Source organism: Cryptomeria japonica, chromosome 1 (genome assembly GCF_030272615.1).
Source record: "Cryptomeria japonica chromosome 1, Sugi_1.0, whole genome shotgun sequence".
NCBI classification, from domain to species: Eukaryota; Viridiplantae; Streptophyta; class Pinopsida; order Cupressales; family Cupressaceae; genus Cryptomeria; species Cryptomeria japonica.
This window is the reverse complement of record NC_081405.1, coordinates 656,611-681,544: the sequence shown is the minus strand read 5'-3', so window position 1 is coordinate 681,544 and position 24,934 is coordinate 656,611. Positions and strand designations below refer to the sequence as shown.

The 24,934-nt window shown below is 36.7% G+C and overlaps 1 protein-coding gene across 3 annotated transcripts in view; it reads right to left on the bottom strand.

Annotated features, from left to right (window-relative positions):
* Window positions 1-13,869: 13,869 nt before the first annotated feature.
* Window positions 13,870-24,934, bottom strand: part of LOC131036644 (dol-P-Man:Man(7)GlcNAc(2)-PP-Dol alpha-1,6-mannosyltransferase) — a 229,051-nt gene continuing 217,986 nt past the window's right edge. For 2 of the 3 annotated variants that reach the window (XM_057968579.2, XM_057968580.2), the window contains 3 exons: window positions 14,639-14,732; window positions 14,409-14,520; window positions 13,870-14,302 (listed from right to left, as the gene is read on the bottom strand). In XM_057968579.2, coding sequence (XP_057824562.1) covers window positions 14,425-14,520; window positions 14,639-14,732 — 190 coding nt within the window. In that variant the 3' untranslated portion in view covers window positions 13,870-14,302; window positions 14,409-14,424. The remainder of the gene's footprint in view (window positions 14,303-14,408; window positions 14,521-14,638; window positions 14,733-24,934) is intronic. The other variant, XR_009104127.2, reaches the window with a different exon arrangement.

Sequence of the window (24,934 nt, the reverse complement as noted above, 5' to 3'; positions counted from 1 at the left end):
TTTCATCCAATCTCTTGAGGGTGCATATCATTCCCATCTTGGGGCAACTTTGTATCAGCTCATCTTATCTTCTTTGAAACAACGCGACAAGCTGCATTGTCTCAAAGAGGGGCAAAATGTAGACACCTAGAATTGTCTTGTCTAATTAAATAAATATCTTTATTTATTTAATTATTTTAGCCTAATTCTTCTATTAATTAAATGAATCTTTATTTATTTAATTAATTCATTTATCCTCTTCTAGCCTTATTTTTCATTTAAATAAATATATTTATTTATTTAAATTATCATTTTCCTAAATTAAATAAATATCTTTTTTATTTAATTGATCCTACTTCTTCTATTAATTAAATAAATCTTTATTTATTTAATTAATTCATTAACCTTTTCTACCCATGACACATGTCATTCATCTCTTAATTCCTACACTACCTACCCTCTAATCCTAGCTGACCATTTATCTTTTACACCTTTCAATCTTATCCCTCCATTTCATACAATGTCTTCTATACAAGAGGATACTTCTCTCATTATCAACCCTAATAAGCTAATCAATTCTATTCTATTCAATCACCTAATCGATCTTTGAAGCCTTCTAGCATTCGAACTTTCATGTGCGATCAAGCCTACTCGCAACCACATTTCTGTTATTTGTTGAGCTCTTGTGCACACATAAAATTTGAGAGCAAATATATCAAGCAAGATCAATGGAGATAGGAAGAATCGAGATCCAAACCCTTTTGGACATGTGATAGTATAATCTTTGAGATTTCATTTGATTTGCATTGTCTTAGGTAATCTTCATATGTTATGGTGGATCTTTGTTGTTGTTAGGATAAGGTTTGGTGGTTGGATTCATTTAGTTTTTCAATATTGTTATTCTCCACTTTTCACCATAAACAGGTACAATCCCCCCCATGAGTCATATATATATATATATATATTCAAATTTTCTCATTCGCTTTTTAAAAGGCGCCCTCCCCACATATCATTTTTTAATATTTTCGCAGGTACAATTTTTTTTTCTGCCAACGAGAATGATTGATATATATATATATCCTGTAGATGTCTATCACAAATTTGACGACTGTCAAGACCGTGATACTATTTTTTTTTTGCAGTTATTTCAACTGTGACAAAATAGGAAAAAATATATATCAATTTTCCTTTCTCAGCCAACCTGAATCCATCCATGAGGTCCATTTTGTGCCACAGGGTCATTTATGAAATCTCACTCACAAAACCCTCATTCAAAGCAAATTTTTATTGATGCCCTAGATTGACCAAATTCCTCAAACCCCAAATTTGCAAACAACCCATCATAACAACAAACCCAAATAACATAGATTTGCAAAACCATATATCTTGCCTTGTCTTTTCATTCTTTCATGCATTCATGGATTCCAACTAGAGTTATAAACACCATTAAACCAATAGCTCTGATACCACTTGAATGGAAACTTGCAGCCATCTTTATGACAATTTTCACATAACCCAATTGAGATCTTAATCAAATCAACACATAGAAGCCATATGCAAAGAATAGACAACATACCCATGAAAATGTGACATGATATGTATCTTGAGAAAACCCTCATGAGGGAAAATCCCAGCCCCCAAAAGAATCATCCACCATGTATTATTAGCAATGCGTCCATTACAATACAACTATGGAAAGCCTTCGAAAACCCTGCCATCACAAGTCATCAACAAGCACTCCATGTGAACAAGCATGTAACCACACATCCCATGCCATGCTTCCAACTTCACAAACGCTAACCTAGCTAACCGACCAACCCAAACAACTACCCTTGTGGTGCTTTTATAGAGACAAGCAAGCACAAAACCACCAAGTGGTATTACATCAAACCTTGTGCTCAAAACCATGTGACAAAAAAAATAATATTTTTCTTACCTACCCTTGACCCACATTTAATATTGGGTACTTCATCACAATTACATTTACCAATATTAAATAAATATAATATAATAATACCAATGTATCAATACAACTCATCAAGTGCTTACAAGAATATTCCAAGGGAATCTCTACATGTTGCACGTCCATCTAGGTGCTCCTAGGTGCAACAATACAATATGATATTATAATATAATTCCATGTCCACCTCACACAATAATAAAATAATATAACAATGAAACATTATTATGCAAGGTGTACAACACTATTTTCCCAACATGATGGGGATGCGCCTCTCCCTCCTATCAAATGGTCAGAACCTGAACATGCTGACTTAGCTACCCTAATGCGACCAGTAGAAAACTATTCCCATTGGTGGGTTGATCAACAAATCCAAAGGCTGAGAAGAAGAAATATAAACTTGACATATGATTTTATGGGAGAAGTAGAAGAATGTTCCTCAAATGTTGAAGCTTCTCAAGGTGCTAGTCAAATTGAAGGTACAAAACTAAAAGAAGTGGGAAGTTCTTCCAAAGCTAAAGGAAAGGCAATTGTGACTAAAGGACATGTTCAAAACAAACAAAGGGTGGAACCATCTTGTTCTGCCTCATCCACTAACATAGATATATTGGCCATTGACCAGTCATTAGCAAAGATGGAAATTCCTTCCCCAGTCCATGAGGAGAATGTAGAATCAATCCATCAAGAAGATGAACAACCATTGTCTCCTACTGCACATAAATTCTAGAATCATAAAATGAAATGGATTTTGAAGAGGGAATGATTTCCGCTCTCTGGGGTACTGCACGTATAGAAAGAAAACAAGAAATGAAAGGCATTGAGAAGCCCACTGTTCCAGATTGGTTGAAGGAAAGGTTGAAAATAAACACACAAGTAGTAGAAGAACAAGAAGAAGATGACATGATTGATTTCTTGGCTAGGTTAGAGCAAACAACAGTAAAGAAGCCAGCCAGAAGGTTTTCCACCATCCAGAGAGATGAAATAGGAGGCACAATAGTATAGATTGCAGTACCAAAGGTAGACAAGGCAAAGGGAGATATTGGTCCCCATGAGTATGAGATTGCCACCTTTGACTTGGGACCAAGCACGAAGACCCAAGTAAAAGAAGACCTGGACAATTCAGTTGCTTCCATGAAGGCAAGACTGGATAGGGAAGTAGTAAAGAAGAATGAGTACAAGAGGGAAGTTGAGCGCCTAAGAGATTACATTCAACATTTGACTACCAAGCCACTTGATCAAGAAAATCTAGAAGCTCTTTCGCTCTTGAATTCACACCAGGTAGTCAAAGGTTCTGAGGAAGAAGCAGTGACAACCAAAGAGACTAAAGATTGGATGGAAAGTACAAGAAAAGAAGCAACCACGTTTATGGAAGGAATATCATCACCAAATGAACAAACCTCTTTTTTACTTTCCGAGATTGTGAACATGACAGAAGTGTGGGTTGACTTCCAAGATATCCAAGATAGAATTATCCCATGCCTTAGAGAGCCGAAAGGAATCCCACCACAAGAATTGGTTAATGGAAAAATAATTGAAGCATGGGTTGCCTATGACTTCAATAGTTGGCACTAGACACTGGCTACATGAAATGAAGTCTTGGAAAAGGTAAAGGTTGATGCTGATAGAATAGAAGAACAAATAAAGGCAATTCAGGACAAGATTTTCCTTATAGTTGCAAAGATACTTGGGAAAGAAACTATCCGAGAAAAGGATATGCAGTTGGCGAATTTGAAGGTCAAACCACAAGACATTTTCTTTGCCATCACAGGACTCTTGAAGAGCAATTTGTCTAAGGCATCAAACCTCCTGTCTATCAGAGATGCTTTTCAGAAGAAGGAATTAGATTGGGAAATCACTTTTTCTCTAAGTGCAGATGACTTGGAAGGATTAAAATTCAGGATCAACATGTTGCCACATGCCACAATGAAGGAAGTTGACCAAATTGTGTCTAGATTCATTGAATATCAGAAGAAGGGGGTGCAATCCTAAAAGATAGCATCTTGTGCCACTTGTCTCATTTGTAGTTGATCTTGGATCTTATTTTAGGAAACTCTAATTAGGGTTAGGTTGTCATAATATCAACCCTTGTGTTGTCCTCATTTAAAATTTTTTAAAAATGTGACAACCTTTACAAATGTTTGGTTAAAATGAGTCATTTTTGTCTCCAAGGTATGTTTTACGAGGTGAAAAACTCACATTTGTTAGTGTCAAATCATCAAGGGGTGTCATTGCCATCGTTGTCCAAGTTTTGGTGAGTTTTGGCCTTCATTTTCCTAGCTTTCTGTGCAATTTTGGGTTTCAAAGCAATCATTGCAAGTTGGAGATTTTACTCTTAAGGCACACTTTTCGAGACAAAATTCTTGCTTCTTCATGAACTGGACTAATCTTCGATTCATCTTTGATCCACGTTTCAAATTTCATCATGTTCTGAGTTCGTTTGCTTGGTCTTTTCTTCAAAATCGGGTTTTTTTCCTCTAGACTGCGAGTGAGAAATTTTCCTTCTTTTGCAAGTAAAGAGACCTTTTTGTTTTTAAGTTGTAGGAGTTTTTTAGAGGAATTACAAGTGAAATTTTATAAAAGATATGTAACTTGTAATTTGTTTTTTCTTTTCCATTTTCCCCTTTTGTCTTTTAAGTTGTTTTGTAGGAACTTTTTGGTCAAACTACAAGTTAATTTAAAAATACAAGTTTATGAGAACTTGTTAAGTTCTTTAAAAAGTTCCTACTTTATTTTTAAACTTGTAATAGGGATTTTAAAACCCGATTGCAAGTATTTAAGTGCTTTTTATGTTTTATGTGCTTTTTCTTTCTAGAAACCCGATTTTGGAGGTTTGAAGGAAAGAAGAATTTTAATTAAACATGTAGTGGGGACCCGAATACATCTTCCTTTGCTTCAAGTTTTCACTTGTCTCCCTTGCTTGAAGTCGGATTCTAGAAATCTGACCATGTTTTTCCTCCCCAAGGGCAGCGACTTCTTTCTTGTGGCATTCAAGAATCCGATTCATATGGAGATGGCACCTTATATGCATGTTAACGTGGGGGTTTTTTGTTTCTCTATTTGTTGTTTTTGCTCCACGTTTTTTGCAGTTTTGCCCATGGTTTTTGCCATGTTTTGACACTTGTTGCATTTGATATTCAATTTTCTTGGTGTTTGGGGCTAAAAATGGGAAACTTTTTTCTTAGGGTTTTTTGCGCTTTTTGTCCATTGTTTATGTTGTTTTTCACGCTTTAGAGCTCAGATGTGGAGGCTCCATTGTCTTCTTATAAAGTTTTTAGGGTCATTTCTTCTTCATTTATTTTTTCCTAGGGCATTTGATCAAGCAAGGTATGTGTTTTCAATTTTATTTTGATTTCTTTGGGTTCTTTTTGTTCTTGTTTGATCAAGCTTGTAAATAATTTTGCTCATTCACTTGATTTTAGATTTTATAAATTTGATTACAAGTTGAATTTTTTTCCCTCTTTCCAAGTTTGCCATTGTTGGTCAAAATCATTATTTCCATCATTTCCTACCATTGTGTTCCTTTGTCACACCTCCATTCATTTTTCCCATTCTAAATCTACTCGCAATTGAAATTTTAAAACCCGATCACAGTTACGTCTTCACAAGAGTTTTTCCCATTTTCATACTTGTAGTCAGCCTTCCAGAACCCGAAATTGGTCCAAAATGCACTCAAAACACTTGAAAATGAGTCTTAAAGATCCCATTACAAGTGCAAACTTGTAGTTACCCATTACACATATGAAGTTGCATGTTTGTTCTCCACAATTGCAAGTTAAAGCTCTTGTTTTTCCACACATGTAATGTAGTCCTCAAAACCCAAAATTCACTTGTGAGCCCATTTTTGCATCAATTTATCCCTTCCCTTGTCAATCTTGTTTGCACACACGATCTATCAAACCAACAAATCAATGCATGGGAATTATTTTATAACAATATCATCTTGAATAAGGTGTTATGGGTTTTTCATCAGTGAACAAAAGAAGAGATATGACAACAATTCATGGATGCAAATTATAGAATACTTTCAAGGCAGAGATGGTTATAACATGAAAAAATGAAAGCAACCCTTTCCCTCTTAAAGAAATGGTACTACCCCAAGCATGTGAAAGGTTGAAGTTCGCTGGTTAAAGACACAAAGACTATCAAGGGTGCAAGTTTTTGTTCCAGTTCAAGGTGTCATTTACCTCGATCACAGAGTGTCTTGTAGCAGCATGAAGATTTCCAAAACAAAGGATGAAGTAATTAGAGTTGTGTCTTCAGACACATAGAATAGTTTCAATTGTGTATTTGTAATTTTGTTTTGACAAGTTACATGTAAAAACAAGTTTTGTAATTGCAAGCGTTGCTTTCACTTGCACTTTTGTAAAATGTAATTACATGTAAGACAACTACAAGTTGAGTTAGATTAGGACTGTAGTTGGAATAAGCCATGGTGGTTGATAGAATTTTTCAATTTAGTTGGGATCCTCCCACCTTTTTCTCAAGGCTCCTCTCTTATAAATACTTGAGGGGGTCTATTGCAATCAATATCTTTTGGCAATGTAACAAGACTTTGTCAGTTTGTATGTACACTCTAAGACTTTGAGCTTAGTTGTAAATCAGATTGCAATCAATTAAAAGAGGCAGATTGTTTCAAACTTCGTGTTGATTCAAGGTGTTATGTGATGATATTTTCTGGAGATTGATTGTGAGTTTTGAGGTGTTATACAAGAGGTATTCAAGCTCAATATTGCAGACTTTGAGCAACTTGTCAAATTTGAAACTATTGTAGGACACTCAAGCAAAGGAGTAACTTGCAGAATTTGTGCTGCTTTTATTTTCTATGTTTGTGCATAAGAGGTGCATCATGTAGTTAGACTTTGAGCTGCTATATATCGTGCTTAGTTACCAGAAAACCATCTGCAAAGGTTGATAAGGCAATAGAAGTGTTGAAGACTTTGTGCTTTCATTTCTATTTTCCCATCTCGGAGAAGTGACAAAGGTCTTTTTGCTTTCATGGAAACTTTGCTTCCCTTTATGTTCCAAAAATCATACAAAAAAGTCTCATTTCTGTATTTGGTGTTATTTATTTCCAATTGCTATTACTTTTCTGTGAAGACAAAAAAAAATAGTTTTTCTTGAAAGAAGAAGAAAGACTGTTGTCTCACTCATATTAGATTAGTTTAGTTTGTAGATAGGGGGATCCTTCCCTACATTAGGAGAGTATCATACTCACACACTCTGGCTAAAACTACAATTTTGCACATCCCCTTGGTGTACAAAATTTTCAACCAACACGTTGATCTTAGTTTGATCTCAACCATTCATTTGTTTTCAGAAACTCCATATAAACCCATTCTCTCATTTCAATTCGGTGTGGAGAGAATTATGAAATTGTTGCATAGAGCTATTTGAGTAATAAAAGTTCATTATTAATATTGTTTTGAAATCTTTTTATTGCTAAATGGTTGCATGGTTGCATATTTCCTTCAACACTTAGATTAAGTTTGCTTAAGTAATTTGCTTTAAAGTTGTTAGATAAATGAAGGATTGATAGTTAAGATTGGTGAAATTTCGCTCATACTTTTGTTGGATGGATGATTTTCATTCAATGTGTAAAGTTAGCCTCAACTTTTGATGTGGATGCTTAACTTCTATTTTGAGTAATATTGTTCAATTGTTGGTATTATTTACGAGTGTGAAAATCTTAAGCACAACCCTAGAAGATTGCACCTGCTTTGCGTAGTTGTCCAAGTGTGGTGAAACAAAGTGTCGTTACCAATTTCACCCAGTCTTTACCATCTCTAGAGTTCATAGGAATAGTTTAGTAGTAGTTAGAATTCCTAAACCCCCTTATCCCCCCTTTTTTATCTTTTTTTTTTGAAGTCCTAAATCAGAAAATCCGAATACAAAGAGGCTTTATTGATAAATTCGCCTAAGTCTAGCTTGTGAATGATATCAATTGTTAAGCGTAAGTCCCCCTTGTATTTCAGAACACACTACCTAAGAAGCTATCCACATAAAGTCACTTGTTTGCACATATAGACCTTGGAGTCGCCTTGTTGTCTTCTCACAATCTTGGCACAAGTAGTGATTTTATTCAGGAGATGATAGAATATCCTTGTGGTATTTTATTTTAATGTTTGGTAGATGATAAAACATACACCAACAAGACCCATCTTGCATTGTTATCTTGAGTCTACATTCCCCAAGTTGCACTGGGGGGGGGGGGTGTTGGTATAAATATGTCTCATAATTACACTTAAGTTGACAGGATAATGCATCTCATAGTAGTTTGTATATGAGACACTTAAGGGAAGTGTGCACCTAGGAAAATTGCTTGTAGGAGAAATTCCACCTTTTGTGGTCTTATCTTGTTCTTGCATTCCACCTTTGGTGGGTGATCCACCTCTTGTGGAATACTTTATTATTTCTCCTACCTACCCTCTGTTAGGATAACCGGTGAACAATTGAGAGGGGTGCGGGGGTGGGGAGGGTCGGGTTGTGGGGGGGTGAATAAGTTGTTAATAGATTATAACTTTTAATCCACTTAATAACCTTTAACCAGATCAAGTACTGGTAAAGCAGAAACAAATACCAGTAAACAATGCAACTTAACAATTAAAGAGATAATCAATGCAAAGCAACCATACCACATAACACCATACGTGGAAAAACCAAAAAGGGAAAAACCACGATGAGAAGCCTACCCATAGTCAGATGATACTTCTGCAGAAAGTATGTGATACAATGAGGGGCCTGCACATGCAGGAAGGCACACTGCCTAGAACGTACTGCTTGTTACAAAAGAGTCTCACTGACTATAGAGAGGCTACAACCATCTCAAGATAAATGGACAACAATCCAATAGAGTGAACTTGCCTTCATCTTGTAAGCCGGTGGAAGGGCTCTCAAGACTTTGGAAACTATTTCATCTTCACTCAGAAATCCTCCACAAAAATTGAATTCCCATAACAATCTCATTTGCTCTTTCTATAAACACAACAATTCTTTCATTATCTTCCATATTCAAGTTTTCATATCTTACCCGGTAACCATCAAGTTTAGCAATTTTGACAGTAGGATCACCTTCATTCAGAGTTTGCAATTTGTCCCACAAAACCTTAGCCGATGATTGATTAGTCAATCCCATGATCTATTGATTAGTAAGTGAAAACAAGAGGGCTTCTCTAGCTCTGCAATCATTTTCAATATTCTTGTCCAAGTCTGCAGGAGCAAGATTGCTAGATGTCGGATCATAAGGTGTGTATCCTTTCTCGGTGATCTCCCAAATATCCTTGCCAAGACATCTAAGATGAGTCTCCATTCGAATTTTTCATATCCCATAATTTGTTCCATCAAGCTTAGGGATTTCTCTTCTAAAAATAGTTGCCGGTGGATTAGAAGTGTTAATTGCCATAGGATCTACCTTAAGCGGTTAAGCTTCTGCAAACGAGGACCAAAGCTTTGATACAACCTTTAACCTGATCAAGTACCGATAAAGCAGAAACAGATACCGGTAAACAATGCAACTTAACAATTAAACAGATAATCAATGCAAAGCAACCATACCACATAACACCATGATTTGTACATGGAAAACCCAAAAAGGGAAAAACCACGGTAGGAAGCCTACCCACAGTCAAATGATACTTCTGCAGAAAGTATGTGATACAATGAGGGGCTTGCACATGCAGGAAGACACACTGCCTAGAGCGTATTGCTCATTACATAAGAGTCTCACTGACTACAGAGAGGCTACAACCATCTCAAGATAAATGGACAACAATCCAATAGAGTGAACTGCTAGAGATAGCATCTACCATGCCTGATTACAGTCTTGGTTAAGCTCAATACCAAAGGCCTTTGACCTCTTCGTTAATCCCAATTCGATCACCTATGATCTACCAAATCTCCTTCACATATGATATTGCATTCCAAGACCATGAACACTTATTCCATTCCCATGCCACCACGATCTACAAAGAGATCTTACATCAGTTTATACAAACCCTAAGACCTAAACAAATTAGGTCAGCCACCTAAAAGATATTACAATAAGATCATTACATAAATCTATATTACAATGATATGCCATGTTGGCTTAAGATCAAAACAACAATAACAAATCCATAAATCATCCCGAAACATCCCGGTAACGTGTAGAGTACACGTTAACATGATACCGGTCCATAACCTGGATAGGCACCAGACCTATTCTGGGTCCACCACACCAAAGCAATGTCTTCAAGCAGTTGAAGCACAATCAAAGAACATCTCAAACATCCTGAATCCATCAAGAAGCTGCACCAACACCAATTATGCATCCTATCAAGATTCCTCAATGAAAGCTTTGCCGGTAGAGCCTTAAACCAATGCCGGTAAGGGTTTACCAGAGTGTGATAGCATATGATTACCAAGTCATTACCATCTAACCAAAACATGCTCTAGAAGCATGTACCACATGTAACAAATCATATTCCATAGATCCAAACATGCCAGTAGTGTCCAACAGATAGTCTCTTCTGCTGGTAACACTAGATCTTTTATCAGTAACCAAAACCTGTCTATCGGTAACCAACCATAACAGCTAGTGTTGACGTCAATGACAAAACATCAATGCAACACATAATCAATTCATCCATAATGCCAACACCCTCACCTACCCTTGTTTCTCATTGAGCCACATGTCATGATTGTGTGCTCTCATAGCCTTGGCTTTATAAGCAAGTTCATTTACATTGTATGTAATTCAATCAATCCAATTCAATTCAATCAACTCAGTTAGTTGGGTATTTTTCATATTGATAGGAATACAATTTATTCTTGTCACATTTATTCTCTCGTGTTTATGGTCTTTCCATTGTACTCTAGATTTTGGTTGCTATAGGCAAATTCTCACTCTATAAAACTTGCAAATAAATGCAAAAAATTGCAAGTTTTGCATTAAAGACTCATCCAAATTCATATCATTTTATTTTTTCTTGCTTGTAGTTAAAACAATGTGATTTTTGTTAGTGGTAAAAGTTTTAAAGGCCTTAATTTGGGCTTGGCATTGCCCCTTGACCCCATTCAAGGTGTGGCCCCCAAACCCCCATGAGGGGCACTACCCTTCAACCTCATTGGGGTCTCCACTTCTAGATCCCCTTTAGTTATTGGAATTTATCAAATGAAAAAAATGATTACAATGAGGGGTTGATGGAGAATTGGGATATAATTCTTGAGTGTGCCTGCTTAGACAATATCGTTGCACAACTTTCCAAAAATCACTTTAGATGAGGAAACTTCTACATATGACATGGCTAGTGGAAGTGACATTACAACTCATTCAAAGTTGAATTTGATTTTTGGTCTATGGTATGTATTAAATTCTAATTTTGATTTCTATATGATGAAAATTAGTAACATGCTAAATAAATTTATCAATGTGTGTTTTTGAGGAATATTTTTAAATATTTATGTCTATGAATGTTCAATTAGATTGTTGATTTTTTAAAATTTTAAGGTTTGCCAAGTTTGAGTTTTTCAACTACGGTATGAAGAACCTTTTGGCACTTTGTAGTTGTAGAAAGTAGTGAAACTTTTAGCTATGTGGAAAATTAATAAAGATTATGTGAAACTTCATTTTCAAAATCTTTTTCAATGAAATTCATGATGTGCTCAAAGGTCATTTTGATTTTTTTTTAATTGTTGTTGTGTTAGATTAATTAAATTGCAATCTCTATTTAATTTAATTCACACCTTTACAAACTTTTTATTTTATAATGTACTCAAAACTCTACCAAAATGTAAAACCTATACAAATTGTGAATATTTGGTGTCAAATATATTTAGATTGTTTTTAATATTTGACTTTCCATAAAATTAGCTTCACTCATTTTGAAGAGAGTTTTTACTTCCAAAATATTGGAAATTGATATCAATTTCCTACAAGAAGCTTGAATTTTTTCTTGTAAGTCATGGCAAGGTTTGGAAAGGTGAGAGTATTGAGAGATATTGTGTCGACATCACTATTTTGTACAAAACAAGTCCATGTAGGCCTATCTGGAGGTAATAAACCATTGAAATAACTTATGAGATAATGGCATGAGGAACAACTCTTTTCTGAGTTCATCAATGTTGGGTTTCTTCTTGATCATTTTTGTGCTACCTGTCATTTGTGATGTTATTTAATGCTCTTCTTGTGGATAGATGCTTCGTTCCAATACTCTTTACTCTTATAACTCTAGACTGCATATTTAGAACTATTTGTGTATATTTTCACACAAAATAACAAGTATACAATCCATTTTTGTTAAAGATGGATTACATTTGTTTTAGTGAATTATATAGCTAGATGAAATCTTGGCCAATTTTGTAAAGAAAATTCCTTGATTAAATTATATTAAAAAAAGTTGGAATTTAATCATGTGAACACTGATTTTTTATGAGAGTCAAAATCAGTTCTCAAGTGATGAAATCTTATAGATAGACACTTTCTAGATTATAAAAACTTCAGGTAGTGGATTCCATAGAGCTGTTAATGTTCTCTCCATGCTTGTTGCTTATGTGTTTGTGTTTACTGTTTTCCATATTTATTTTTTGATTTCTAGCTGTGTTCTGCATCTTGGTTCCAGAGGATTGTTTGATTTTGGTGCCATCCATTGCAATCTAAGCCATGGAAACTACCAAGACATCTAATGCTTACTTTTATGGTGTTCTTTAAAGAATGTTGAAAGTATTTGCTAATGAGAAAGTTGAAATTGGTTCTAGCTTTGTATAAGCCCGTTTTTTACCAAGGCTCTAAAAGTGATGCAATATTTCTCTTAGCATTACTTGTTTCACTTTCTTGTGTTTGTTCTTGATATTCATTTATATTTTCCTATGCTTAAATATTTGACCTTTTTGAGTTTCCGACTAATCAGTGACATCTAGTACTCATGATCTTGAAGAGTCCTCACACATTGACTTTTTTTCCCCTTCTTTTTTGACATTTTATCTTTTTTATTTTTTTTTCCTGTAACACTTTCCATACGGATCTTACTTTATATAGGAGTACTTGTTTAATTTAATGCAAAATGGGATTGAAAGATTTAAAAGTAAGCTTTGTAGTATAAGTGGTTACCTATTGTTTTCTTCATTTTGGCCCATATTTACCATTAAAATTGAAGTTTATCTTGATTTTCTATTGATTGTTCGCTTCAGTTCTGGTAGGAAGAAACATTCTTTGATGAAGAGACCATATTGAAGATAGTTTCTGCATCTGATGGCTGCATTCTCTTAATAGTCTAGTGATTGTTGCATATTCTTCCAACTAATTTTAGTTGTGTTCTGTTGGGAAATGGCCTTTATGAATTTGGGTTAGTACATATCATTGCATAATTCAAGACAAATTGGCTTTGCTAGCTTGGATGCTGTTATTTATCCTGCAATTGCTTCTTCCGTTCTATGAAGTGAACTTCTCCCATATTCTTGTTAGGAAGGAAATGTAGCTACATGCATATTGATGCTTTAGATGGAAATTCATCTGTGGGGTAGAAGGCTGGAGCTCAATGCGTTATGAAAAAGCACCATTTATTCACAGATCAGGATCCTCACTAGAAGAAAGTATCATTAATTTCTCGTAGAGAAAATAGTCATGAATTCTCCTTTTTTCATCATTATTACATCAACAAGGCTTGAAGGTTTTAAACGTGTGTATATCTAATTATTGATAGTTTTTGGCCCTGAGAATTTGCTATTCATCTGCAAATCAGGGATTTTACTTCCAGTAACAATAATGATTGTTCTACATTTCACAAAAGGAATCGGACTCATTGGGTCTTTTTCTGGTCTTTGATAGTAACCAATATTGGGAATTGTCTAGAAAATCTAGGCTGTATTATATTAATCTTTGCATGTTGCTTCAAATTTTGACTCTTTGTAACTATCGATTTTCATATTGTTGAAAAGGAGGAAATTTGCAAAGCAGATCAGCCAATGCCAGGGCAAAACCATGGTCTGGCAATTTGTTTATAATTATTATAGATACCCTTTTCGTACTAACATCAAAAGTATTGCCTTTTTGCTTTGAGACATTATTGCTATGCTCATGTACGAAGGCAGATTTCATTTTGCTGAAAAAAATTTAGTATGTCACCTTTAGAGGTCTCTCATATTTCCCCAGCCAATGCTAAAAGTAAAAATACAACATTCAATGACATTAACTGGATTCATATATGCTGGTTTTAATCGGCAATATCTCAAAATCGTTTTGCAATGATTCATTGTTATCATGGACATTATTCAATGGTTATTATCCACCTTAAATATCTCTGTTGTCTTTGATGAAGATTCCTTGACATGAACGCTCCACATTTGAAAAACCAAGTCAACGAAAAAATTGTCATGTCTGAATATGTTTATCTGCAAAATATTATTAATCAGAATACACAAGGTCAGTTATTGCATTCTTGGATTGCAAATTTTGAAGATTACAACCAGTTTAAAGAAGGCAATAAATTCACATTACTTCCTGTCAAATGCGTTCACAATCTTCTTTGTGAGGGGCAACCTAGCCATTTCATCTCCTTAACCACTTTACTGTGTATATTGCCATGGACAAACACTTTGGGCTGAGTTATCTGTAATCAAGAAACACAATTATTAGAAATTAAACTTCTGAGTTAATCAAAGGCTTTATAAACTTGAAAGTTGAAACATAAAATTGAAATGTGGTAACATAACACAAAAATAACATACCAGTACTACAGGTGGAAAAGAGAGTTGAATAGTTGGCCTACTAAATCCAGAAATAGCCAGTAAACATTGAAAGCTAGGTATTCTTTGATGTTCACTGCTTGATACTCATGTAATAATATAAACTTTATGTCACCAAAAGCATGTTTTGAACTTTATAATTGAAAAAGTAACAAAAAGCTAAAAGTAGAATATTTGTTTTCAAAACCAAACAGGATTACCCTACAATCAATACTTTACATAATGAAGTGTTTCTAGATCCGTTCATAATGGACAACGACGTTAACCTGTAACCAAAATTGTGATGTAGTATTCACTATAACATGAACCATGCTAGCACTTTAATCTGTAATGTTCAGGACAGCACAAAAGAGGACAGTAAGGATAAACCTTCCTTGTAACTAAAAAACAAAACTAAACCATAGAACCCGAGGAAATGACCTCTATCTTTCTATGATATATATTAGTTAAATCTCTGGGTTTTGGACACAAATTAAAACAAACTAAAGAAATTGCCCATGTTTAAGCTCTTGGGTAAGGACACAAGGCTTATCAACATTTAGATTCAAGATGAAAGAGTTTTGTATCTCTTTTTAAAGTAAACACTTAAAATCTACGAAACCCGGGGACGCGTCCCCTACCTGAAAATCCCTTTCCCAGTCCCAGGGACGTTTCGGGGACTTGGGGACAGCCAGGGGACGTTCCCCCCCCCCCGTCCTCAAATTGTCAGAATTTTGAGGGGACATCCCCGAAACGGGGGGACGGCGTCCCTAGCTGTGGGGGACGTCCATACGTCCTGGGGACGGCTGGGGACGGATTGGGGATGTCCCAGCTGTCCCGGGGACGGCTAGATGTCCCCCACATCTAGGGCTAGGGAAAAATATTAAAAAAAAAAAGTCGTATTTTCAAATTTTTTTAAATTTTTCTAACATGGGCCCTCTATATTAAATTTTTTTAAAAAATGACTATCAATTTTTTTATTATTGAATTTGAATAGTTATGAAATCAAAATACGACTATCTATATTTTATTATTTTTCTAACATGGGCCCTCTATCAAAATTTAAAAGGCAACATTAAATTTATTAATTCATATCAAATATTTATAATTTTAAATTAATTCATATTATAAATTTTAAAATTTATAAATAGAAAATAAATTAAATAATAAAATATTATACTTTGCTTTTTAGTATTTACTTAGTACTATTTTGATTTCCATATCGCAATTGACAATGAAACAATATGGCAGCAGTGTGGCCTTTGGGCATTTTGTATGTTATTTCTTTAATATCTATTATGATATGCATATTGACAATGTGAATGAATTGAAATTCTGAATTATGAGTGCATATTGAGTATTGAGTCTATTGATAATGTTGTATGTTCGATGTTTGCATTCTAAAATGTTTTCATAGTATCATACACATGCTATATCCATGTTTTCATATGAATATAATGTATAGATGCATGCTTTATCCATGTTTTCATATGAACATTTAGAATTTTCCTATATATTTTAAATTTTCCTTATATTTAATATAGCCGTCCCCTTTGCCGTCCCGGAAACTCGTCCCCCTGTCCCCCCATCCCCCCGTCCCGGAAACTTGGGGTAACATAGCTTAAAATAGCTAACAAATGCTCACGTATTCTAGCTAAAAGAAGAGATTAAAAAACACAAGTAGAAATAAAAAACTTGGAGTGGATGAAATACACAAGATTCAGCAAATCAAATGAAGGGAATTGTATATAAAGCTACGATAACCACATTTAACTGAAGTCTGCAATACAAAAGCTGCAAATTTACATAAAAGAAGTTCAATGTACATAATTGTAATGTGCAGTTCTGTTCTGCCCTGTTTTTTTCTTGTGTTTGGTTTTAATGATTTACAATTATTTATAAAGGAAAGAAGAGAGCAGAATATTTGTATGATAATTATAATACTTGCAGCAATTAAATAACTCAGAAGTTGGCAGTATTTAGGAAACATACAAGGCTAAAATAACTCAGATTTAATTTCAAAACTGAAGATAAAAGATATCTCAAAATTATGAACAAACCAGTTCATTCATGAAATGACATTACAAATGTATTTCAGACATACCCATAAAATGCTGCAATGAATAAGTCTGATCTAGCAAATAAAAATGCTAACTGGCTATGCAGAAAGGGGATGCAACTTTGCAAGAACCCCCCCAAAGGCTGAGTGATAGATAGAAATGACGAAGGAGGCCCAAAATGTCACCAAACAGCAACAAACACCTTTCCAAACCTTAGCCATCTCCTCTATCAATGCACATGCCACTCCTAGGGCCATACAACCAGCATGAGATATAGTATGACCTCCTCAAATGCCCTCCAAAACTGCAAACAACACAATGTCCTTTCTCAATCTTCTCCTGTGAATGATCTCTGATATTATGAAGCTCAGAAAACTGAAGAAGAAAGGTGAATCAAAACTCCATTAAGCTCAATGTGACTTCTGCATGAAATCACCCAAGACGTTCCAGATTGAGTCTCTCATCAACGTGGAGGATGTTTCTTGTAAGGAATTTCGTCCTCACAAACCAACATGAAGAACAAGATCCTCTAGTAAAGAAGAATATCAAAACATCAAATCTAGCATATGAAATGAGCTATTCAAATTTGCTTTTATAGCTCTCCAAAAGGCTACACCCCCTTTTGCCTTTGCCTCTTTGGCCTTTGCCTCTTTGATTTAATTTAAAATCACTTTTATTTCCCCAATGTGGTGTCCAAGTCCCAAAAAGGCCCCATTCATTTAAATAAAACATTTTCACTATAATACTAGGCGCCCTATAGTCCTTTTATTCAATAAATTAAAATAATGATAAAGTTAAATCTTTAACTTTATTAATTAATAACTTATTGTTTTTTAATTTAAAACCCCTGGACTATATCAAATATCAAGATAACCCCCAAAACTGTATCCATTGACTATACTAAAAATAGTAATGCTGACAACTAGTTCAATCAATGCCCAAACTAACTTACTAAAAATAGAAAGTATAGGAGAATTCAACTAAAATCACTCAAGACAAGGGTGTTACATCATAACCACTAGAGCTCAAATAAACATTTGATACTACCAACCTACTAGATCAAATGTTTCCAAGAGTTTTCTAACCCTAACTCATTAGCCTATGAGAATCCACTAAATAGGCTAATAGTCCACCATGTCGAACTGATTAGGAAGGGGACATTACAGTCCGCCCTTTACAAAATTACTTGCCCTCAAGCAATCTCAACTCTAGGTGTTGCAAAATTTGCTCATTCTCCCACATTGCATCCTCTATTGGCAAGTTCTTCTATTTGACCAAAAATTCCTTAATGACTCTCTTTTGAAGAGTGAAATGGTAGATTGATAATCTATTAATGAGAAACAATCGAATACATAACAACAATTTACAATCTGATGTTTCTAAATGAAACAATCATTAACTGAAAGCAAACTTAGAAACTATCTAAGAAAACTAATCTTAACTAAATAAATTAAATGACCATTAAATAATTAATTAATTACTCTAATACCCTCCCTTAATGGTCATCCTATCAACTACATCAAGTTGCCCCTAAATTTTACAAACTTGTTTGGGCTCAGAGACTTGGTGAGAATGTCTGTAGTTTGGTCCATAGTTGGAACATATTGCAAGACCACAGTTCCATCTTCAACAAGCTAGCGAATGAAATGACAATGAAGCTCAACATATTTGGTTTGCTCGTGGAAGACTAAATTCTTGGCAAGTTTCAACACCCTCTGATTGTCAAAGTACAAGGGTGAAGGCCTTGCTTGAGACATTTTCATGTCAAAAAGCATCCTTCAAAGCCAAATTGCCTCACATTCTGCCTTTACAGTTCCTCGATACTCTGCTTCTATCAAGGAAAGAGCTACTGCCTGCTACTTCTTACTGGTCCATGTGACTGCACCCGTGCCAAGACTGAAGATATACCTAGAAGTAGACTTCCTATCATCAATAAAACCTGCTCAATTTGAGTTTGTAAAACCAATAAGCCGAGGATCTTTGCTTTTGCTATACAAAATGCCAAAGTTAGGTGTCCCTTTCACATATCTCAGTATACGCTTCGCTGCAACTCAATGCTCGGCTTTTGAGGCTGTCATGAAACTAGATATGTAGTTCACAACATAACTGAGATCAGGTCTAGTGGTGGTAGATGAGACTGCCAACTAGTTGCTTGAATGCTGACTCATTCACCATGGGTGAATTTGATTTGGCTGAAAGTTTCAGCCCTTTCTCCATTGGTGTAGATGAAAGTTTGCAATCTTGCATCCTGAATTTCTCCAACAAACTCCTGACATACTTCGACTGAGAGATGACAATGCTTCCACTTGTTTCCCAAACCTCTACATCAAGACGATAATGCAGAAGTCACAAATCTGTCATATGAAATGCCCGACACAAATTCTGTTTGATTTGTTCAATCAAGTGTTCACTACTAGTAATGATGATATTATTAACATAGATGACAAGAAAAATTGTGTCATTACCAACACACTTGACATACAAGTTGGGATTCAAAAGACTTCTTTGAAAGATTTGTTCAACCAAGTACTGATCAATCTTTATGTACCATGCCCTGGGGGCTTCTTTTAGGCCATTAAGAGCCTTTACCAGTCTACATACTTGGTGCTCTTTGCCTACAACCTTAAAACCTTGAGGCTGCATCATATAAACCTCTTTCTCCAAATCACCATTGCACTCTTTACGTCTATCTAATAGACTCTCCAGCCAGACTGAACTACAATGGCTAGAACTAATTGGACGGTGCTCATCTTTGTTGTGGGAGCATAGGTTTCCTCATAATCAACACCTTCTCGCTATGAGAAGCCTTTGGCCACCAACCGAGCTTTATACTTATCAAGTGTTCCGTCAGCTTTATATTTCACTTTGTATACCCATTTGCAGCCAATGGGTTTTTTCCAAGGGGGAAGATTTGACAAAACCCAGGTGTTATTTTTCAAAAGACTATGATGTTAAGCTTCCATAGCCTTTTCTCATTCAGGTATTCCTTTTGCCTTTGAATAAGTTTGGGGCTCATAAACACTCTGAATGTTTGCCATAAGAGAAAACTTAACTGTGTTCTTCTTGCTCTTGTCTCTAGAAGATCTGCCCTCAACAAGCTCATCATCTCTAACATCATTGATAAGCTTTTCCCACCACTTAGGTCAGAGAGCAGAGCCATCTACTTCCAAATCAGGTGTAGCAACATGACTTGGACTGCCTCGTATGAACTCATTTGGATGCTGATCTAGGTTATCCTAAGGGAATTTTAGTGGTACAATATCATGCCTTGGTGATTCCACATCTTCAAGTTTAGAATCATTAGAATCCCTCCCTTCAGGTGAAGCTAATGGAAGCCTAACACCTATATCCGTTTTCTACAGAGGATGATCTTTAGGACGCTAGATGGGAGAAGTGAGCTGAAAGGGCCCACTATCTTCATCGAAAACCACATTTCAACTAAATGTGAGACGGTTAGTGTCCACATCAATCAACTGATAGGCCTTATGATTGTCACTGTAGCCTATAAGCATCAACTTTTGACTCTTGGAATCCAACTTTGTTCTCTTCGCATTAGGAATCCAAGTGTATGCAGTCAAACCAAAAACCCCGAGGTAGTTGATTTTTGGTTTCCTCCCTAACCAAGCTTCTTTGGGAGTCATCTTCTTAACAACCTGTGTGGGAGATTGATTTAGAAGGTATACAACAGTATACATTGCTTCAGCCCAAAACTTCTTAGGCAAATTCTTGTTTTCAATCATGCACCGAGCCATCTCTATTATGGTTTGGTTCCTTCGCTCAATAACACCATTTTGTTGAGGGGTATAAGTTGTGGTCAACTAATGCTTGATGCTGTTTTGAGCATAGAAGCTAGTGAATTTAGTGGAACAAAACTCACCCCCATTATCTGACCTAAGAGTTACAATTTGATGACCAGACTCTTTTTCAACTAATGCGTTAAAATTCTGAAATACATTAAAGACATGATTTTTCTTTTAAAAAGAACACCCACATTTTTTCTACTAAAATCATCTACGAACATAAGAAAATGCTTGGCACCAGGGACCAATGCCGTATTCATTGGTCCACAAACATTTGCATGAACCGGTTGTAATACCTTGGATGCTCTCCAAGCTTGTCCATCGGAAAATGGAGTGCGATGTTGCTTCCCTGCTTGTCAAGCTCTACACGCACCATGTGTCTGCTGCTGAGTCTCAGGCAAGTCTACGAACAAATTCTCTCGAGCCAACTATGAGAGAGAGGAAATGTTGAGGTGCCTGTTATCACAAAAGCTTGCACCCTTGCTGAGCTATCAATTCAACAACTTTGTGAAACATGGAAACAACTTCGAAGTGTGGGACCTTGCGCAAGGGGGTTGAATCTCCGGAGAAGGCTGGCTTCCTTCTCAATCTAGGTGCAGGTATCGAACCAACTCAACACTTCAAAACTTACTCCTAAGCCTATCCTAACAACTTGCAAAGGAAAAGGGAAGAGAGAAATGCTTAAAATAAAAGGAGGTGATGCACCAAGAAGAGATTGTTTCTCTCCCTACCCGAGATGACACAAAGAATCAACTGAAATACCCAGGAGATGCACAAACTTTAGTTGTATGAGTGACCCCAATGCATGTATGGAGGTTAGAATTCCCTAAATGTCAAGAGGGGAGAAGGTTTCCCACAAATCTCTCAAAAATAAATTAACACAGCATATATGAGAGAAGAGCCACAAAACATAAACCTATGATGAAGGTAAGGAAACATACACAACATACATAAGTTGAAGGAAGGCAAGAATGGTGATTTCAATTCATTATAAGGCCAATGGCCAAACTTACACTTGCAAAAATGCAAGATAAATACAAGAGAAGTGAAAGAGCATAGAATAGATCAAGCCAGCAGGGAGAGAACCCTTTACAATGAGGCTTAACAACCTTTATATAGAAAACTGGTTACAAGAGTGATCATGACCCTTGGGCGTGCAAGAAAATGTCAGTCTGGGAGTGCAGGGAAGTGCATGCACTTGACTTTCTGTACATGCAAGCAACCTAGCCATACCCTGAAAATGCAACCCTAAGAAGGGTGGATTGACTGACCTTCCAAAGTCAGAGCATGCAGACATGACATAAGTTACCACAACAAGCATGGCCCTATACCTCTCTTGATGAAAATCCTCCCAAAATCATTAAATGCACCCCTGTGGCTCCACAAAAGAAGGTGCACAAGTCACAAAAGTCGTCGGAGCATTTAAAGCTTTGAGTGTTGATCACGCCATCTAGAAGTGTTGCAAGCCGGAAAGAAGTCCGAGGACTTCGGAAACTTGGGTTCCCGAAGTGGGGAAGACAAGGAAGGAACTTCGGAACCTTGGGGTTCTGGAGTTCCGGGGAAGGGGAAGGAGAACTTCAGGGTTCTGGAGTTCTGGGAAAGGGAAGAAGAGACTAAGCAAAAGGAAAAAGGGGAGACCAAGCAAAGGAACCTCGGAACCTCGGGGTTCTAGAGTTTCGGGGAACTGAAAAAAGTCAAGGAGGGAAGGAACTTCGGAACCTCGAGGTTTCGGAGTTCCCGGAAAAGAAAGGGGCTAAGGGAAAGGAACTTCGGAAGAAGAGGGAAAGGCAGCAAGAAAGGGACTTTGGAACCTTGGGGTTCTGGGAAAAGAAAGGGGCTAAGAGAAAGGAACTTTAGAACCTCGGGGTTCCGGAGTTCCAAAGAAGGCAAGGAAAGGGAACTTTGGAACCTCGAGGTTCCGGAGTTCCGGAGAACTAAAGAGGAGGGGGAAGGAAAGGGAGGAACTTCGGAACCTAGGGGTTCTAGAGTTCTGGGAAGGAGAGGCAGCAAAGGGAAGGAACTTCGGAACCTCGAGGTTTCGGAGTTCCAGGGAAGGGAAGAAGACGAGGAGGGAACTTCAGAACCTCGGGGTTCCGGAGAAGAAAAGAAGAGAAGGCAAAGAGAAGGAACTTCGGAACCTCAAGGTTCCGGAGTTCCGGGGAACATGAAAGTAAAGGGAAGCAAAGGGAAGGGACTTCCTCCAAACAAGACAACACTTCTCACCTCATAATTCTTCTGCTTTTCTCCTTGATCAACTGGGGCCGCGCTGGTCCATGGATTGTATCTCTGATCGGTTCTTACTAATGGACAAAAGGTGTCATAAAATGACAACATTTTTGGCAAATTCTGCAGGATGCTTGCCTGCTAAGCATGAAGTCCAGAAGCCTTGAGCATCCATTGGGCACTGAGTCATTGAAAAGACCCAAAACATGTGTGCGCCATCACTTGGAGGAAAACTGGAAACTAGAGCGCACACCCTCTTAAGGAAAATGTGGTAGGTGCACAAGCACTTATGAAAGTAAAACAACTTCTAGTCTAATATTTACATAATCATCAACACCCTCTTCAAAAGCAGGGCTTGAGATGAATCCCATTCACTGGGATTGGGATAACCGCCATCAAGCCTGGAGAGATGAAATGCATTGGCCTCTTTGCAACTAGTGATGACATATGGACCACTCCAAATAGCATCAAATTTGGAGTGTCGCCCATCTTTGGCTCTGTCTGCATCCCACTTGAGAACTAGATCTCCCTCTTTGAAGACCCTATTAGTCGCCTTTTTGTCAAAAACTTTCTTGACCTGTTCTTGATGAGTCTCAAGTGTATGCATAGCCTGACTTCTAACCTCTTCCAGCTCCATTAACTCAGCTAGCCTTACTGTCATGGCATCATTCTCTGTCAATTCTAGCTGATGTGCTAGTTCGAGAGAGGGTAACTCCAGGGAAGTTGGGAGTCTTGCTTCCTTCCCATATACCAACATGAAAGGGGAGTTACCGATCGCCCTCTTGGGTGTGATCTTGTTAGCCCATAAGGCTGTCCTCAACTTAGTATGCCATACCCTCTGATTGTTTTTGTAAAATTCCTTATTGGGGACTGACTGTAATTACTGAGGGCTGATTGTAATGAATTGTTTATGACCAAACTATGCAGCAATGTATGGTTTAACTTAGCCAGTTATTTATAGAATTTCATTCATCAATAAATCTCATACAGTCCAGCTTTAACTTTCGTGTCTTATTGATCATTACACTATTGACTGAACAGACATTGTACACAATCAATATAAAATAATTAAATGTCCATGGTGCACTTGCTAATTCATTGGGTTGACAGTGCCAAAGATCATCACGGCAGTCCTCCAGAAAGTCTCCGTATGTCCATTGATTGTTATCTGTGCATACCGTTGTTTCACCACCCGAACTCTACCTCCACTGATCTTCTGAGGATGCCAATGTTCCACTACCCGGATTCTATTGCTACTGATCTGCTACACATTAGAACCACGATCCATATTCTCATCAAAACCACTGTGCGTTATGCACTACCACGCGGTAGGGAATATAAACCGATATTGGGCTTGCTGGTCATGTGATATGCAATGTTCGGGTCGTATTGTCACTCTGACTACCTCCTCCCCGATACAAGCAATAAGAATACGAAAGTGTTTGGTCACTTCGTCAGAAGTTCACCCCCGATACAAGTATGAGAAATATAAAGAAGCGTTCTGGTTTCACGACATTCCACGCAGATATCAACACGATTTCCCTCCAGTTTCACGTTGCCACATCTTTGTTTTTGCTATCATGTTCCCACCACTAGGTCAGTCTTCACCGACGAAAGGAGGATTGAATTCCGTTGGTATTCCACCACACAGGAATGGAAGTCTCTGTATCTTCTTCCCCCCTTCGACAACTCACGCTATGTCCATTTATTCACCTATGAAAGTAGTTTTACGAACCAACTTTATTCAAGGAATGTTAACATTATATTAATTATTTATATTAATTCCAGATTAGAATATTAATATAAAAATAATTAATATCATGCTATCTTTATTTTCATGGTTTATTTTGTGATTTGGGGAACATTACAAGTCTCCCCTGCCCAATGTTGCTTGCCCACAAGCAACTGCAATCCAGGATATTGAAGGATCTGCTCATTTTCCCAAGTAGCATCATCCAATGGTAAATTCCACCACTTAATGAGGTATTCCCTGATTGTCCTATTCCGCAAATGCCGGTCTCGGGTTTCCAAAATCATTTCGGGTATCATCTCTAATTTCCTTTCTTCATTCAATGGTGGTAAGTTCTCTGATCTTGTCACCTACTGACCCAAAGCTTTTTTGAGACAAGATACATGGAATACATTATGTATTCTACTTTCTTCAGGTAAATCCAATTCATATGCCATTGCGCCAATTTTTCGAATCACTAGGTATG